This window comes from Phaethon aethereus (assembly GCF_964289735.1).
Source record: "Phaethon aethereus genome assembly, chromosome: 21".
Taxonomy (NCBI): Eukaryota; Metazoa; Chordata; class Aves; order Phaethontiformes; family Phaethontidae; genus Phaethon; species Phaethon aethereus.
Genome location: NC_138597.1, coordinates 9125458 through 9142287, shown reverse-complemented (window position 1 = coordinate 9142287; position 16830 = coordinate 9125458). Strand labels below are relative to the sequence as shown.

The 16830-nt window shown below is 56.9% G+C and overlaps 1 protein-coding gene across 1 annotated transcript in view; it reads left to right on the top strand.

Annotated features, from left to right (window-relative positions):
• The window catches only part of CHD5 (chromodomain helicase DNA binding protein 5), a gene marked incomplete at both ends in the record, with an annotated part of 31553 nt that overhangs the window by 14071 nt on the left and 652 nt on the right, over positions 1 to 16830 (top strand). Inside the window, 29 exons of the mRNA XM_082009259.1 lie at positions 1942 to 2073; positions 2625 to 2733; positions 2989 to 3180; positions 3266 to 3466; positions 3862 to 3999; positions 4575 to 4696; positions 5304 to 5477; positions 6234 to 6375; positions 6590 to 6721; positions 7197 to 7314; positions 7831 to 7955; positions 8812 to 9043; positions 9134 to 9259; positions 9396 to 9568; positions 10301 to 10475; positions 10988 to 11080; positions 11531 to 11619; positions 11820 to 11953; positions 12352 to 12496; positions 12918 to 13077; positions 13242 to 13321; positions 13444 to 13573; positions 14150 to 14236; positions 14643 to 14780; positions 15013 to 15121; positions 15296 to 15428; positions 15953 to 16148; positions 16442 to 16605; positions 16701 to 16815. Coding sequence (XP_081865385.1) covers positions 1942 to 2073; positions 2625 to 2733; positions 2989 to 3180; positions 3266 to 3466; positions 3862 to 3999; positions 4575 to 4696; positions 5304 to 5477; positions 6234 to 6375; positions 6590 to 6721; positions 7197 to 7314; positions 7831 to 7955; positions 8812 to 9043; positions 9134 to 9259; positions 9396 to 9568; positions 10301 to 10475; positions 10988 to 11080; positions 11531 to 11619; positions 11820 to 11953; positions 12352 to 12496; positions 12918 to 13077; positions 13242 to 13321; positions 13444 to 13573; positions 14150 to 14236; positions 14643 to 14780; positions 15013 to 15121; positions 15296 to 15428; positions 15953 to 16148; positions 16442 to 16605; positions 16701 to 16815 — 4064 coding nt within the window. The remainder of the gene's footprint in view (positions 1 to 1941; positions 2074 to 2624; positions 2734 to 2988; positions 3181 to 3265; positions 3467 to 3861; positions 4000 to 4574; positions 4697 to 5303; positions 5478 to 6233; positions 6376 to 6589; positions 6722 to 7196; positions 7315 to 7830; positions 7956 to 8811; positions 9044 to 9133; positions 9260 to 9395; positions 9569 to 10300; positions 10476 to 10987; positions 11081 to 11530; positions 11620 to 11819; positions 11954 to 12351; positions 12497 to 12917; positions 13078 to 13241; positions 13322 to 13443; positions 13574 to 14149; positions 14237 to 14642; positions 14781 to 15012; positions 15122 to 15295; positions 15429 to 15952; positions 16149 to 16441; positions 16606 to 16700; positions 16816 to 16830) is intronic.

The following is a 16830-nucleotide window of genomic DNA, read 5'->3' as shown; positions in this document are numbered from 1 at the left end:
GCTGCGGAGGGAAACAGCGAGGATGAGCCCTGCTGCGCTCACCGGGACCCCTGCGAGTTCTGCAGATGAAACTTTGAACAGCAGGTCTGTGCCCTCTGTGGGTTTTCCCTTCCTGCGCAGCTCTCACACGGATGGTTTATGCTGTTAGCTGAGCCTCTGGGACTGCCTGCTGTGGGATTTCTGTGCTTGGCTGAGTTCTTACCCACGGGGCCAGGAACTTCTTGCTGTCCTCTGCAAAGCCAAAATCTCAGGCTGGCTTGTTTCGAGGTCTCTGTCACCGTGGAGGCTTGCTCCTGAAGCAAAGCCCAAGCCAGAAGTGAATCGATGTCTGTCGTCGTTTAACCCCAGCTGGCAACTAAGCACTACAGCTGCTCGCTCACTCCCCCCAGGGTGGGAGAGAATCAGAAGAGTAAAAGTGAGAAAACTCATGGGTTGAGACAGTTTAATAGGCAAAGCCAAAGCTGTGCACGCAAGCAAAGCCAAACAAGGAATTCACTCACCACTTCCCGTCGGCCATCTCGGGACAGCAGGGCTCCATCACGCGTAGCAGTTACTTGGGAAGACAAACGCCATCACTCCAAATGTACCCCCCCTTTCCTCCTCCTTCCCCCAGCTTTATATGCTGAGCCTGATGCCGTATGGTACGGGATATCCCTGAGGTCAGTGGGGTCAGCTGTCTCGGGCTGTGCCCCCTCCCAGCTTCCTGTGCCCCCCAGCCTCCTCGCTGGTGGGGTGGGTGAGAAGTAGAAAAGGCCTTGACTGTGTGTGAGCACTGCTCAATAGTAATGAAAACATCCCTGTGCTATCAATGCTGTTTTCAGCTCAAATCTAAGACAGAGCCCCACACTAGCTACTGTGAAGAAAATTAACTCTATCCCAGCCAAAACCAGCACAGTGCCTTATTTTCCTCTGTGCTATGTTGTATGTTAAAAATAGAGATGGTAAGTCTTCCTAAAGGTGGCCGCACAGAGTTGTTCCACTCTTTGCAGGCGTATTGTCTGGGTGCCTGTCACAGCCTAATCATTCCGCAGATTTCTGCTGCAGCCGGTGATGGGTCTGGCTTCCATCGATTGTGTCCTGTGGCTGCAGCCGCTCACCTAAACTGCTTTGGAACAGCAGCTCATTTCCCTGTAAGTCAGTGGTTCCTCTCAAGCCAGGAAGCCCTTCTGCACCCATGTCAAGTGTGGGGCACCGGCGGGGGTTTGGGTATTGCTATGCATGCCCGAGCGCTGCATTGTTCCCACTTAACGTCCCTTGAAGCTGCTGGGGACGGTGCCCAAGGAGAGGAGCTTGAGCAGGTGCCTGGCTCTCTTACGAAGCCTTGACGTTGGCGCTTCTTTCCTGTGGAAGAAATTTCCTGCATAGGAGATGTGCTGTGCAGATGGTTTTTTACATCGAGTGGCGAGAGACACCTTTTTGTGGCATTTCTGTGTTACAGGTGGCCACTTGAAGTTTCAAGTGACAACTCTGCTTGAAGGCTGCTAGGCAGAAAATAAGTAAAGTTGCTTGGCTAATTTTCACGTGAGCTTTACAAGTCTAATAAGGCAAGGGTTTTTTCCCCGTAGGCATGTAACCAGACTCGATACTGTGTTTTTTCATTTTTCAGTGTAAGCAAATCTTCATAGAGCAGTGAACGGTGCAGGAGGAAGAGGATGAGCACTGGTACTCATCCAGTCCTGGCAAAACAGGACTACAAGGTTGTTCAGTGGAGTGGAAGAGCAGCCTTTAAAGCTTAGCGGTTTAACACATGCAGCAGACTGAGAGGCATTTCTGCCAGCAAGTGTCGATACTTTCTGTATGTTTTTCTAGCTCTGCTTGGATGTCGTGGTCTGTAGGTAAAAGCAGAGGGTGCAGCATCCAGGTTCACGGAAGCAGGGTTGGGCTAGCTTCTTCCCAGGGGTTGAGCGGCGTTTCACCAGCTTTTCGTGCCCTGTCTTACAGCTTTGATAAAAAGGGAGACATCCATTACCTGATCAAGTGGAAAGACCTGCCCTACGACCAGTGCACCTGGGAGATCGATGAGATAGACATCCCGTACTACGAAAACCTCAAACACCTCTACTGGAACCACAGGTACGCCAGGCCGGTGGTGGGACCGCAGCCGGGCTGCTGCAGCCCGGGAGAGCCAGGCAGAACTGGGGCAGCCTGCGCAAGTGCTTGGGACGGCCCTTTGGAACATGCTGGCACTGCCCGCTGGGACCTCCCTTCAGAGAGCAGCGTCCGAGCGCTTTTGGAATGCTGGGCCTCTTGAAACGCTGTTTCAGGGCTGCTGGGAAACCCTGCCTCCCTGCTATTTTCCAGCCTTTGCTCCCCTTCCCCTGCCTTTATACTGCCGTAATGTTCATGGTCTCGCTGTGCTTCAGGGCGGCTCCGTGGCACTGCTGCCTGTCTTTTTTGGGGAAAACCACAATGTTCTGATGAGATTGCTATTCTTCATTTTGGATGGTGTTGTGTGGACTGTTGGGAGGGGAAAATGAATGTTCCATGAGTGCCTGTGCTAACTGGGCCAGAAGAGAGCTCCTGTAGGGAAAAGACGGGGATCTGAGCGACGTTTCTGCCCTGGGCTTGGGGGCTGGGAGAGGAATGCCTGCCGGCCTTTTCCTGATGTGCCCTGACTGTTGCAGGGAGCTGATGCTGGGGGAGGACACGCGCCCTCTGAAGAAGCTGAACAAGAAGGGGAAAAAGCTGAAGGAGGAGAAGCTGGAAAAGCCTCCAGAAACGCCTCTTGTGGATGTGAGTCGGAATGGTGGGGGCAGCGCCGACGGCGCGTGAGCCCAGGGAGAGGGAGGGCTGTCTGACCCCCATCCTGTTACATGTTTCTCCTCCTTCATGCATCTTTTCGTTCAGAGCTCTGGGGTGGCTGTGCTGGGGACTGTGTCTGCGGCTCTTTTGGGGCCGTTCTATGTCACGAGGCTAAAGAGGGATTTGCTTGCTGCAGAGAAAGGGAGTCGGTTCTTATTGCTTTGCATCGTGTGTGTCTCTTTTCAGCCTACAGTGAAATTTGACAAGCAGCCATGGTACATCGATGCCACAGGAGGCACGCTCCATCCTTACCAGCTGGAAGGGCTAAACTGGCTGAGGTTTTCCTGGGCCCAAGGGACGGATACAATCCTGGCTGACGAGATGGGGCTGGGGAAGACGGTGCAGACTATTGTGTTCTTGTATTCCCTGTACAAGGAGGTGAGCGGAGCATCCAGCAGTCCCTGAGGTGGCCGAGACCTCCTTGGCACGGGGTGAACAGCTTGGACTTTGTCTCCCTGAGCAGGGTCACTCGAAAGGGCCGTATCTGGTCAGTGCCCCTCTCTCCACCATCATCAACTGGGAGCGCGAGTTTGAGATGTGGGCGCCTGACTTCTACGTCGTGACCTACACAGGAGACAAAGAAAGCCGGTCGGTCATCCGGGAAAATGAGTTTTCTTTTGAAGATAATGCCATCCGGAGTGGAAAGAAGGTCTTTCGGATGAAGGTGGGAGCTAAGTCTGTGCCCTACCCAGTACTTTAACCGTCAGTGAGAAGGAGAGCGAGCAGAATTTGACCTGGAGAGGGAGGTTGGCTAGATCCCTAAGCAACTGTTTTCCGAAGAGAGCAGCTGGCACTGTTTACAAATGCAGGAGATTGGTGATGAACTTTAAAGATTTCTGCCAGACCCTTTTCTGTTTTTGAGGTCCCCTACTCTGTTCCAATGTTCAGATGGGTATAGATTTTCTGCTGCTGCGACTCCCGCCTTGGCCCTGGCACTGCATGGTGCAGTGCAGGCAGCCCCCCCCCTTTTCTCCTTGGGTCACGTGCAGCAGCAGCAACGGTTGAGGCCATCCCACTCCCTGCTCTCTTATCGTGGCTTTTCTCTCTCTGCTCCTCCAGAAGGAAGCCCAGATCAAGTTCCATGTCCTGCTCACCTCCTATGAGCTGATCACTATTGACCAGGCGGTGCTGGGCTCCATAGAATGGGCCTGTCTGGTGGTGGACGAAGCACACAGGCTGAAGAACAACCAGTCCAAAGTAGGTAGCAGACGTTTGTGAGTGATTTTTGTGGTGCAGCCAGTGCCACGAAGGTACAACACCCCAGCACTGGGGGTCTACTGCTCTGTGCTTTCCTCCCTGGGAGTAGAAGGATGTCCTCACCTCGCACAGGCTCTGCCTGGGACCTGTGTTGTGTTAGATTTGCTCTCTTTAACATCCTCTGGCATTAAAAGTCCTTCAGCAGTGGAAGAGGTGTCAGCCTGGCTGCTTGCCTGGCAGCCTGACAGTCCTTCGACGGACTGTCCTGGAAGGGAATCAATCCCTGTCCTTCCTCTGCCCTTTACCTGAGGCTACGTGCAGTCTCTGGCCCCTGGGACCTTCATGCAGTCCCCAGCACAGGAGCAGGCAGGCGCTGTGACCCGAGGACGTTCAGGATTGCTGCCTGTGCTCGATGGGGATGGCTCGGAGCAGGATGTGCGAGCTGCGGTCTGCTCTGTGTGCCCAGTGCGGGGGAGAGGTCACTGCTGAGTCTCTGTGTGCACAATCTGCAGAGTCCCCAGATGGCTGATGGACTCCTCTGAGCTCTTTTCACTTAACCTCATTTGTTTCCCCAGTTCTTTAGAGTATTAAATAGCTACAAGATCGATTACAAGCTGCTACTCACTGGGACTCCACTCCAGAACAACTTGGAGGAGCTCTTCCACCTGCTCAATTTCCTGACTCCTGAGAGGTTTAAGTAAGTTGCCCTAGTTCCCCCCTCCCCGAAAAGGGAGAGCGGCTGGGCCGTGGTCTCTTGCCAGCCAGTGGGGTGGCTCAGCAGAGGTTTTCCAGTTCCCTGGGGCTCCTGTCTGTGGGGGTGCCTGGATCCAATTACTCCTGTGCCGCTGTCACCGATCTGCACCAGCGGGCAGGTGGCAAAGCGCATCACCCCTGTGGTCTGTTGTAACGGCTACATGCACGCACGTTTTTGTGCAACCCCAGATTTATTCCCGTGGGCTGCTACTTTTTGGGTCCTCTGGGTAGCTCTCACCTTGCTGTCGGTCAGGAGACTTGTGAGTGAGCAACTGGGACCTGCCTTCTCTTCTCTCTCTCTGAGGAGAGGCAGGCACTTTGGGGAACTTGTTCAGACCTTGTATTAGCACATTTACTGCAGATTCCCCCTCAGCCATCAATGTGGCTCCTTGGTCTGGCTTTTACTCTGCTCAGACACAGGCACGGGATCGTGACCTCGTCGTATACCATGAGAGCTCTGCCCTTGTTTTTAAGTCTTAAAGCAGCAGGTTTCTTTGCTCTCACGTGTCCCATTATCGCTCAGCGCTCTGTGGTTTTGGCTGCTTTCGCAGTAACCTGGAGGGGTTCCTGGAGGAGTTTGCAGACATCTCCAAGGAGGACCAGATCAAAAAGCTCCATGATCTGCTGGGTCCCCACATGCTGCGGCGGCTCAAGGCAGACGTGTTCAAGAACATGCCGGCCAAGACGGAGCTGATTGTGAGAGTGGAACTGAGCCAGATGCAGAAGTGAGTAATGGCAGCATGGCTCCCCCGGGGTGGCTGGCTTCCCTCACTCCGCCTCATCTGCAGCACGGCAGGGCGTCCCTGGGGTTTGGCAGGTCAGAGCTGCCCTGCTGTCCTCAGGCCTGCTGTGGGAAGAGCTGGAGCACTTCGTGCCTCACTGGGGAGTGCGTTCAGCCTGGTTAAACCAGGCTCTGTGCAGCCCTGGCTGCTCAGCAGGAAGCATTTGATGCTGGCAGCCTGTCAGCGTGGCTCTGCTCGTTCTGGGGGGCACAGAGGAAACACTGAGGCTGAACCCCCTTCTCCTTCTGCTCTCGGCACCAGCGCACCAGCCTGTGCTGCTGGCTTGCCTGGTGTTTGTGTGGAGCATCACTGCTTCCCCGGGGGATGGTCGCACAGCTCTGGTTTGGGCTGACTTGCTTGGCTTCAGTGGCATCTTCTGCAGAGTTTGTGGACTTTCGGGGAAGGGCGCATCGCTTCCTCCTGGCGCGGCGGAGCAAGGCTGGGCTAATGCCTAGCAGCAGGGAGCGTTCCTGGCCACTGTGCCCCTGAGCCCGTCCTGCTTACAGGGGCTGCAATGTCCACAGAGCAATCGAATTGACCTGTCCCCAGGCTGAGGGCACGGTACTGTCGCTTTTAAAGACGTCCAAACGTCCATTTTGAAGTGACGCAAGAGGGGTTTAATTCAGTGCCATCCTGTTTGTGCCAGTCCTGCATCTGGCCAAATTAATAAGGGTGTCTGTCCCGTCCCTATTCCTGCAGGAAGTACTACAAGTTCATACTGACAAGGAATTTCGAAGCCCTGAATTCGAAAGGTGGTGGGAACCAGGTCTCGCTGCTCAACATCATGATGGACCTGAAGAAGTGCTGTAATCATCCGTACCTCTTCCCTGTGGCGGCGGTGGTACGTAGCTGTGTTTGCACTGTGGAGACGTTTCTCAGAATATTGTGTGTGAGCCGTCGCTGGGGGCGGTTTCCACGCTCTTGCTCTGGTTCATGCTCTGGGTTTTCCTGCAAATGGTTTTGTACAAGGATTTTGTCTTTGAAATGCGTGTGAATTTCTCTGTGAAGTTAAGTGAGTGTTGTCCTCGAAGAGGCTAACCAGGATGCCTTCGCAGGAGGCCCCGGTTCTGCCCAATGGATCCTACGATGGGAATTCTTTGGTCAAATCTTCTGGGAAACTGATGCTGCTCCAAAAGATGCTGAAGAAGTTGCGGGATGGGGGTCACAGAGTTCTGATCTTCTCCCAGGTGAGCATAGGGAAGTATTAATAATAAATACGTTTTTAAAGGAATTTTTTTTGTTCTGTACGAGAATTTTGTGCTAGGAACAGGTAGAGGTAGGTGGAAGAGCTGGTGACAGCTTGTCCCCCAGATAGCGTGGCAGCTGTGGCAGTTGCGATGGATGGACTGTGTCCCAGCTCTTTCCTGAGGGAGTGCCTGTAGTGTTTAAAGCCTCTTTTTATCTATGGATAAAGAGGAGATAATAGTAATATTGCTCCCCTTCAGGGAGGGCTATTCAGACACGATTCCCTCTTGCTCGCAAGCTGCCCCTAGAAGACAAGACGCGAGTGTCGTTCCTCTGGCAGTTGCCTGTTGGCTGTACTCTGCCGTTGGCGGTGCCGCCACCACCTTGGCCTCTGGGCTGCGGGCATGGGCACGGCCGGGGGAGGCAGGGAGCCGGGCCGTGCAGAGCCGCTCGTGCCAGGGTCGCCTTGCCCTGCAGATGACGAAGATGCTGGACTTGCTGGAGGATTTCCTGGAGTACGAAGGCTACAAGTACGAGCGGATAGATGGGGGCATCACCGGCGGCCTGCGCCAAGAGGCCATAGACAGGTTTAATGGTACTCGTGTTTCTGCCTCGCCGAGGGGAGGGCGCGGGGTGGATTTGCAGCACGCAGCCAGCAGCGGGGTCAGCTGGCTGCGCCCGAGAGCCCCAGCTCGCCCGCAGGACGGGCGATGTGGGGTTGCCTGCGCATCGGTTGTGCTGTGCTGGCAGATCCAGCTTCCTGTGGCACAATGGGGGCTGCTCGCACCATGTCGTTAGGCCCTCGAGTTGTGTCCCACAATGAACCCTGCACGTGCCAATGGCAGGCTGCTTAGTTTGAGGGACTCCAGCATTCCCCTTCAAGGCCTCGGTAGACGGCAGAGCTTCCCCTTCAGCTCTCGAGTTGCATTTTCTCCAGTAATGGGTTCCCAGGGGACGATGTATTTTAACTCCTTGCTCTGGGCCCATTGCTTGTTGTCTTAGACTGACAGTTCCCACTGTTTTATACCTAAAGCGTAGTACCGCGCCTTTCTGCATAAGCCGTGCTCCTTTCTGTCTCACTGTTTGCCACCTCTGGGTTTGTCTTTCTCAGCTCCTGGTGCTCAGCAGTTCTGCTTTCTCCTCTCTACCCGCGCCGGCGGTCTGGGCATAAACCTTGCTACGGCCGACACAGTCATTATTTATGATTCTGACTGGAATCCCCACAATGACATCCAGGTTTCTGACTTTTCCTTTTCCTTCCCATATAGTAAGTACCTCTGTGGCTCTGCCCTCTGTTTGCACGTTGCACAGAGAGGTCGGTCTCCTCTCTTGAGAGTGGCCAACCGTTTCTGCAGGATTTACGGGGCACATTTCTGCTCAGGACCTCCCTTCCTGCTTCCACCAGCCTCGCCCTGGCCTGTCCGTGTCAGGGGAGAGACCTGGCGTGTAAAACTGGCTCTCTTCCGCGGGCTTCCTGCTTTCGCCTGCTGCTTATTAGCAACCAGGTGTACCCCCCCTCTTTTGGGGAGCTTCCACTTGTGTTTCCAAAAGCCCAGGGTGGACCCTAACTAAGGACTGACCACCAACAGGAAATGGCAGCTGGAGCGGGCGAGCGGCCACTGCCTCAGAAAGGAATGGAAAAGCAAAGAGAAAGGCCTATCCCTCCCATGCTTCCCGGCCAGGAGACTGTCCTCTCCAAAGCTGCGCCCGCTGTTGCCATCTGTTGGTGCCAGCGTTCCCTTTCCCTGGGTCCTAGGCGAGAGGATGTGCTGGCGCAGGGCTTGAAGAAGCGGCGTGGGCCTGGTGAATCCACGGCTGGAGGGTTCCTAGGGGGAACGTGTCCTTGCTGCCTGCCTTCGGACCCTTCAGTTAGGGGCCCATGTGGGGAAGCTGGCTCGTCTGCAGTCAGCCGAGGGGGCCGGCGCAGTCAGGTTGGCTCTGAGGAGCCGCTCCCGCTCCACCGCCCCGAAGCAGCCTTGAATGCCGAATTCAGCCTTGCCCTCGCGGTGCCTTTGTGCAGCCTGGAGGGGTGAGAAGCTCGGGCCCTGCGTGGCACGGTGCTGCCTGTGACAACTTCGTTCTCTGCCCGCAGGCGTTCAGCAGAGCTCACCGCATTGGGCAGAACAAGAAGGTGATGATCTACCGCTTTGTGACCAGAGCCTCCGTTGAAGAGCGCATCACCCAGGTGGCCAAAAGGAAGATGATGCTCACCCACCTGGTGGTCCGCCCGGGGCTGGGCTCCAAGTCGGGCTCCATGACCAAGCAAGAGCTGGACGACATCCTCAAGTTCGGGACGGAAGAGCTCTTCAAGGATGATGTGGAAGGTGAGGTCGGGAAGGTGCTGGGGATGCTCTGTGTGAGGCGGGGCCCTGTCTGAGCTGCTGGGACTCCTTCTCCTCTTCTCCCGCCTGCAGGCATGGTGTCTCAGGGGCAGCGGATCGCTATGCCCGATGCTGTCACCCCTTTCTCTGACTCCCTGTTGACCAAAGGGGGTGCAGTGACTCCTGGCATGAAAAAAAAGCATGGCGGCACCCCACCAGGTGTGTAGCCCCCCGTGTTGGAGCGACCTGACCTCTTCCCTGGCCCTGCACCCAGCCTGAGCTCGCCTGGCTCTGGGAGCGAGCTTGTCTCTGGCACGGTGGTTTGCGCTTCCACCCCCCTCGCTTTGCTCTCCAGGTGACAATAAGGATGTGGATGACAGCAGCGTGATCCACTACGATGACGCTGCCATCTCTAAGCTTCTGGACCGAAACCAGGATGCGACTGATGACACAGAGCTGCAGAACATGAACGAGTATCTCAGCTCCTTTAAAGTGGCCCAGTATGTTGTGAGAGAAGAGGACGGTGTGGTAATGTGACCAGTATCATGTCTTACAATTGCACCTCTTTGTACGTCCCTCTGTGTTTCTTCCACTCCCTTTCCTGTTCTGGCGAGCGTTTCGGCGCGGGGCACGCCTCCCTGCTCTCTGTCTGCGACTGTTGTAGATTGTTCCAGGTTTGGGGGTCCCAGGGCTGGTGAGACCGGCTGCAGGCAGAGGAAGCACAGTCGCCTTTGTCCCGTGCAACCCATGGCGCAAGCCGGGCTCTGTCCCTGCTGGCACAGGACCTCCTTTCGGTCAAAGCATCCATAGGCGCCTCTGTCCTTCAGAAGGCCCTTCCTCAGCAGAGCGGGAATGGGCACGGGCATGGTGCTGCTTATGTACCACACTGCTGTCATTTGTTTTCCCAGTAGCGGACTGACTTATTTCCTTGGTCTGTTGATGAAGCTGAGGGTAGGCTGCTATTCTGGGAAGCCTCTGCGGATCTGTAGCTTTTCCCTCGATATGAGCGTGGGCATTGCAGGGTGGGATGGCTGGCAGTGTTCGGAGGAGCTCTTTCTGGGTGGGAGGTTGTCTCAGCCCTTTGACAACCTTGCACCGAGGTCAGCACATCTGGGCAAAGACCCAGGAGCCAAATTCCAGCCAGTGGCTCAGTGCGCTCTATCCCTCTCTCTCTGGAGTGCAGTTAGAGGACAGGCAGTGGGGCAATGAGGGCCGGTCTGCGGCTGCCTGATCTCAAGTCTCTTGTCTCTTGCTTTGCAGGAGGAGGTGGAACGTGAGATCATCAAGCAGGAGGAGAACGTGGACCCTGACTACTGGGAGAAGCTGCTGCGGCACCACTATGAGCAGCAGCAGGAAGATCTGGCCAGGAACTTGGGGAAAGGGAAGAGAATCCGCAAGCAGGTCAACTACAACGACGCCTCGCAGGAGGACCAAGGTACGTCTGCAGACGCTCGGCTCCTGGCGGGGCTTGGGGTGGGCAGTGGGCCCTGCGGACCGGCTCTGAAAAGCTGCGCAAACAGGTTCCCTGAAGGACCTATTGGCCGAGTCGTTGCTTGGTGTTTCTCTGCAGTTTGGTAGACCAGGTGGCTCTGTAGGCTTTTTTCTCTTTAGGCTCTTCCCAGATTCCTAAACTTTCCAGGACAGAGATTCTTCAAAAATTTTTTCTTTTTTTTTCTTGGACTGTAAACTCCCTTTTTGCCAGAAGAATTGAGGAGAAACACGGCTGTGAGCAAAATAGTTCAAATTGGTTTTTTTCTGTATAGGAGAGTACTGATTTTGGAAAACCTGAGAGTGTGATTTCCTGCTTGTTGTGTCCTCCTCTCTTGCTGCCTGCAGCGGGTGCCAGCCGCATCTGCGGGCAGGCTCTCGCCGGTCCTGCGTGTCCCTCCTGGCCAGGGTCCCGCTGCTCGGGCACTCTTCTAACCTGGCCTCCCTTGCGGTCTGCAGAGTGGCAGGACGAGCTCTCTGACAACCAGTCGGAGTACTCCATTGGCTCTGAGGATGAGGATGAAGACTTTGAAGAGAGGCCAGAAGGTCAGAGTGAGTTAATGTGTTTGATACTCCACGGGATTTTGCTCTGCGGGAAGCCCCTGGCACTCAGGCGCAGCAGAAACGTCTGGGTTGGAGGGATGGCGTGCTTCTGGGCCTCCGTTCAGGGGGAGGTATCCCCACTTGCCTGCCAGGTGAGCAGATTCCCAGGGTGGGGAAGGCATCCGGCTGTTTCCTTCACTGGCCCCTGCAGGACCTTGGTCTGGTCCTTGCGGTGGAAGGATGGGGGCCGCAGGAGGGACAGGCCTGGTAAGGGCAGAAGAGTGCCCCGGCTCGGAGAGGCCAGCGGGAGGGGTGGAAGGGACTCTGTACCTGGGCTGCTGCTCTGCCCGGGTCCTGCTCCCATTGGGAGGGCATGCAAGAAGCTTGGGGCTCGCGAGCACTTTGGCTGTCCTTCCTCGCTGCCTGGGCGCATCCATCACTGAGGCCGCTTGACTCCAGGTGGCAGAAGACAATCCCGGAGGCAGCTGAAGAGCGACCGGGACAAGCCTCTCCCTCCTTTGCTGGCAAGAGTTGGGGGCAATATCGAGGTGAGTGTCGGCCTCAGCTGGAGCCCGACTGGGGCAGTTGGGCCAGGGCTGCCCTGGCCTCGCGGACTGGACTACTCCGTGCCGAGACGCCAGTGCATTAGTCCCGGTCCAGCATGCCTGTAACAGCCGCGAGGCTGTGAGGTGTGCCACGCGCTTCCGAGGCCCTGTTGCGATCCCAGCAATACCTCCGCTCCCTGCAGGTTCTCGGCTTCAATGCCCGCCAGCGCAAGGCTTTCCTGAACGCTATCATGCGCTGGGGCATGCCACCCCAGGACGCCTTCAACTCTCACTGGCTGGTCCGGGATCTGCGAGGGAAGAGTGAGAAGGAGTTCAGGTATGAGGGGCCCGGGCAGGCAGGGCGAGGTCTGTTCTGGGCTCTGGTCGATCACGGCGAGCGCTTCGCTGGTGCCTTCAGGATGAACTCTCATCACCCTCCTGTCTTGCCGTGTCTCCATCTCGGCCGTGCTGCCCCGGGCAAGGCAGAGGCTGCACTGCCACAAAGCCAGCTGGGCAGCAGTAGCCCAAGTGCCTGCACACCCTCCCCGCAGTTTTTTTGTGGGGAGGCAATGCCTCTTCCGTTGAGAGGGCTGCTGTTCTCTTTACGATAGGCTAAATCTTAGCCTGGGCATCAGACTCTGCCCTCGCCCACGGGTGAAAGCGGATGGTGTGGGTGCTTGGCTCAGCAGGGAGTCGGCGGGCGAGCTGGCCTGAGGTCTGGCTTTCCTTCCGCAGGGCGTACGTCTCTCTCTTCATGAGACATTTGTGTGAACCTGGGGCGGACGGTGCCGAAACCTTTGCGGATGGTGTTCCCCGGGAAGGGCTGTCACGCCAGCATGTGCTGACTCGCATAGGAGTCATGTCACTGGTAAGGAAGAAGGTGAGTGAGCAAAATTTTTAGATGTGTCCTTTCAGGTCCGTTCTGGAGACTTGTGGCTTTCATTGGCCGCTGAATGCCTCTCACCAGAGATCCCCTGCTGAATCTCCCAGGCACTGTGCACATCCATTTTTGTCATAAACATATAGGTGATGGTAATGCAAACCGTCTTTCAAAACCTGCTGCTCCTTTCCCTGGGAGGGACATAGGAGGAGCAGGTATTTAATAGTCTGGCAAAAAAGAGAAGTTGGGTGGGACGCTGGTGGGTCTCAGAGCTGTAGCATCAAATGTCTCTGGCAGGGTGGGTGGAGCGATTCCGCCACTTCGTGAATCTGCGGTGAAGCAGCCTGAATGTGCCAGCTCCACAGCACCGGGCTGGAAATGTCTCTGCTGTGTTTGACTCAATGGTATCTGTCTGCCCCAGGTCCAGGAGTTTGAGCACGTCAATGGGAAGTACAGCACCCCAGATCTGATTCTCGAGGGCCCGGAGAGCAAGAAGTCCAGTGAGATTGTGTCTTCAGGTCCCAACACCCCCATCCCGGCCAGCCCAGCACATATGCACACAGGACCTGTGGCCCTTGCAGGTAGGTGTGCCTGCAGGCTGCCGGGGAATCGTGGCTGGGGTTTGGCTTGGGAAGGGAGATGGGCCAGGACACCAGAAGGTCTTGCAGGTGTCTGCCTACCCTGGCAGCATGCGTGGCCCCCGGGGACCCCATTCAATAGCTTCCTTGCTTTGCTGTTGCTACAGACAAAATAGAAATGCAGCTCGGGTTCCAGGAGGAAAAGGACCCAGCAGAGCAGAAGTCCAGGAAGGTGTCTGACAGCCAGGTAGGCTGGTTTCTTTCAGCATCTCCTCTGAAGATGCATCTCCTGGCCTGCCTGGAAACTCGGAGCGCTCCCCGAGGAAGGGCCGAGGCTGGGCTGATCTGGTGTGGGTGCTTTATGTTAAGGTGCCTGCGAGTGCTGAGAGGGTGGAGAGCGAAGAGCACCCAGAAAGCTGCGACAGCAGGGAGCAGCCGAGAGGAGAGAAGCAAGAGGAGAGTGAAAAGGCTGAGCCTTCTCCTGAGCCCCTGGTGAAAGGCGAGTCCCTGTGGCTCGGATGAGCATGATCCCCATGCACGGGCTCCCCTCTCGGCCATGGGTGGGTCTTCTGTGGGGCTGTGACATGCAGCAGCGGCATCGGTTTGCGCTGGAGAATTTCCACAGGTGAAGCTGTGTGGACGCTGGGGTGTGCACCCTACCAGTCTCGGATGCGCCGGCGCTCCTGACAGGCGAGCCTTCCCTCCGTGCTTGCACCTTGTTTGGGTCTTTCTCTTCTCCCCATCGCAGTGGGAAACCTGGATGTCATAAGGCCCGGTAGCAATTCCTGGAAAAACAACAGCTCCAGGTTGTAAATTACGAGAAGTGCTCAGTTTGGGAGGCGTTTTCTGTTCCTAGCAACGCCTTCCTCCAGATGTCTCAAGGAAGAGGGAAAACTAAATACGTTTTCTTGGTAAACTGCAGAAGAATATTCTGTTAGAAGTTTTTCAAACGCCTGGAATGTACAAACAATATGATCACTTTACCCCAAAAGGGAGTCTGTCCGGACAAGTGAGTTGTGCAAAATGCTCTTCAGGAAACGTCAAGCTTTTCTCATAGTCCCGTTCCCTTCTGCAGATGAGGGCGTTCAAGAGAAAGAGAAGCCTCTGGAGAACCTGGAGTTGAACAGCCCAGGGAAGGGGGAGGACAAAGAAGTCAAACCAGGTGAGGTGTGAGGAGGCTTTGGGGTGAGAAGTGGTGTGAAGTGTGTCCGAAGCCAGGCCGGTGCCTGTCGTGGAGGCGAGGGACCGTGTCCGTAGGGTGATGGCAAGGATGACTGGCAGCAGCCGCAGCAGCCAGTGCTGATACCCTGATGGCGCGCGGGAGCCACGAGTGGCAGCAAGACCCCGTTGCGGTGGGTGCTGCCTGTACTTGCCGTGCAGACAGTAGTCCAACACCTGTTGGAAGAGGCAGGTGGCCGGCTGCTGTGGAGCAGAGTGTGGGCTGGTGGCTTTTCCAATGGTGACTGTAGCTGGGGTTCCTCTGGCAGATGATGGGGCAAGGGTGACACCGCTCGGTCTTTTGGCGGAGTACGATTAGACAGGTGCCATTTCTTGTGTTTGCCAAGCAGAGGACGCCAAGGTGGAGGAGAAGGAGCAAAGCGAGGCTCAACAAAATGGTGACAAAGAGGAAGAGGAGGATGGAAAGAAGGATGACAGAAACATGAACTTCCGATTCATGTTCAACATTGCTGATGGAGGCTTTACAGGTAAGAGCAAGAGGTGAGGTGTTGGCCACCCCCACAGAGCTGCTGCAGAGAAGCTCTGAGCCTGTGCAAGAAGCGTGAACCAGAAGCTGTGTGGAAAGCAGCAAGGTGTCTTGGTTTTGTGCTGCGCCTGTGGTCCCCCGGGAAATGTCATTGCTCGCCCTGCCTGATGCGCTGTGTGATGTCCCCAGCAGCCTCGCTGCCTGACTGGGCTGTCTCGCTTCTGCTTCCGCAGAGCTGCACACGCTGTGGCAGAACGAGGAAAGGGCTGCCGTCTCCTCCGGCAAGATCTATGACATATGGCACCGGCGACACGACTACTGGCTCTTGGCAGGAATTGTCACGTACCCTTTGACTTGGTGGGGGCAGGCAGGCGAGGGAGGCCTCCGTGGGGCGTGGGACCTGGAGTAACGGTGAGGTGACAAGTAGCGAGGGGGTTTGGTGACCCGGTGTCACTGCGGGGCGGTGGGCACACCATTGGCTGGCCGGTTCTCCCCTTGACGCGCCCTCCACACCAGTCATGGCTATGCCCGCTGGCAGGACATCCAGAACGACCCGCGCTACGTGATCCTGAACGAGCCGTTCAAGTCAGAGATACACAAGGGGAACTACCTTGAGATGAAGAACAAGTTCCTTGCCCGGCGGTTCAAGGCGAGTTGCAGGTCCAGGGCTGGTGAGTCCTTAATGGCATGGGGGGGCCAGAGTGGCGCCCCAAAGTCAAGGGCGAGCCTGCCAGCACCTTCTGGGAGTGCAGCAGGGAGCAGTTGCGGGCTTTGCGAGGGGCTCGCAGTCACTGGAGGAGAGCAGGCACCCAGCAGCTGGGGCTTGGTCTTGGGCAGCTCACAGGCTCTGCAGTGCAGTGCACGGGACGGGCCTGGCTGCTCTGGGCTTCTCTCTGCGGGTGGGCTGAGTGCTCTGCCTGCTGCCAATGTGTGCATTGCTGTGGAAATGCTGCCCACATCCCTTTATGGGATGCTCAGCATCCCAACGGGCCCTTATTTGGGATAAGAAGACATAAGGGCTAAGCCTCTTCCCCCAGGAGCTGTTGGGGGTGAGGCCAGTGGCGTGCGTGGCAGGGCAGAGGCTCTGCTGGGGCAGACGGAGCTTGCGGAGTGGTACTGGCTTACGCTGGCATGGGGTCTGGTCCTCAATCCTTCCCCTCCCGTCCCTCCTAGTTGCTGGAGCAGGCCCTGGTGATCGAGGAGCAGCTGCGGCGGGCTGCATACCTCAACATGACCCAAGACCCCAATCACCCGGCCATGGCATTGAACGCCCGTCTGGCTGAAGTGGAGTGCCTTGCTGAGAGCCACCAGCATCTCTCCAAAGAGTCCCTGGCTGGGAACAAGCCCGCGAATGCCGTCCTGCACAAGGGTGCGTGCCAGCAGAGGGGGGCAGGAGCCTGCCCCAGCGTGCGGGGAAGGGTTTGCCACCCTGACGGAGGGGAGATCCAGCCGGGAGGCTGTCCCTGCCTCACCTTCCCTTGGCCAGGAGCCTGCTCCTCCCCAGCTCACTTTGCCAGCCAGGGCACGGGAAAGCGGGACGCCACAGCCAGCGGCAGTGGGGATCCACAGCGCTCTGCGCCATCGGCTCCCAGCTGCTGGGGCTCGCTGCTCCCCAGGGCTGGGACCTCCTCTTGCCTGAGTGCTGCCTTGCTCTACTCACAGTGCTGAACCAGCTCGAGGAGCTGCTGAGCGACATGAAGGCCGACGTGACACGCCTGCCCTCCATGCTGTCCCGCATCCCCCCCGTGGCCGCCCGGCTGCAGATGTCGGAGCGGAGCATCCTCAGCCGCCTGGCCACCCGGGGAGGGGACCCTGCCACCCAGCAGGTCAGTGGGGACGGGGACGGAGCCCCTTGCCAGGGCTGGCGGCGGTGGGCCCGGGGCTGCAGCTCAGTGGCTCCTCTCCCTCCTTGCCTCCCCAGGGCTCCTTTGGCTCCTCCCAGATCTACAACAACAACTTCGGGCCAAATTTCCGCGGTCCCGGGCCGGGCGGGATTGTCAACTACAGTCAGATGCCTCTGGGACCGTACGTGACCGGTAGGTCGGGGTTTC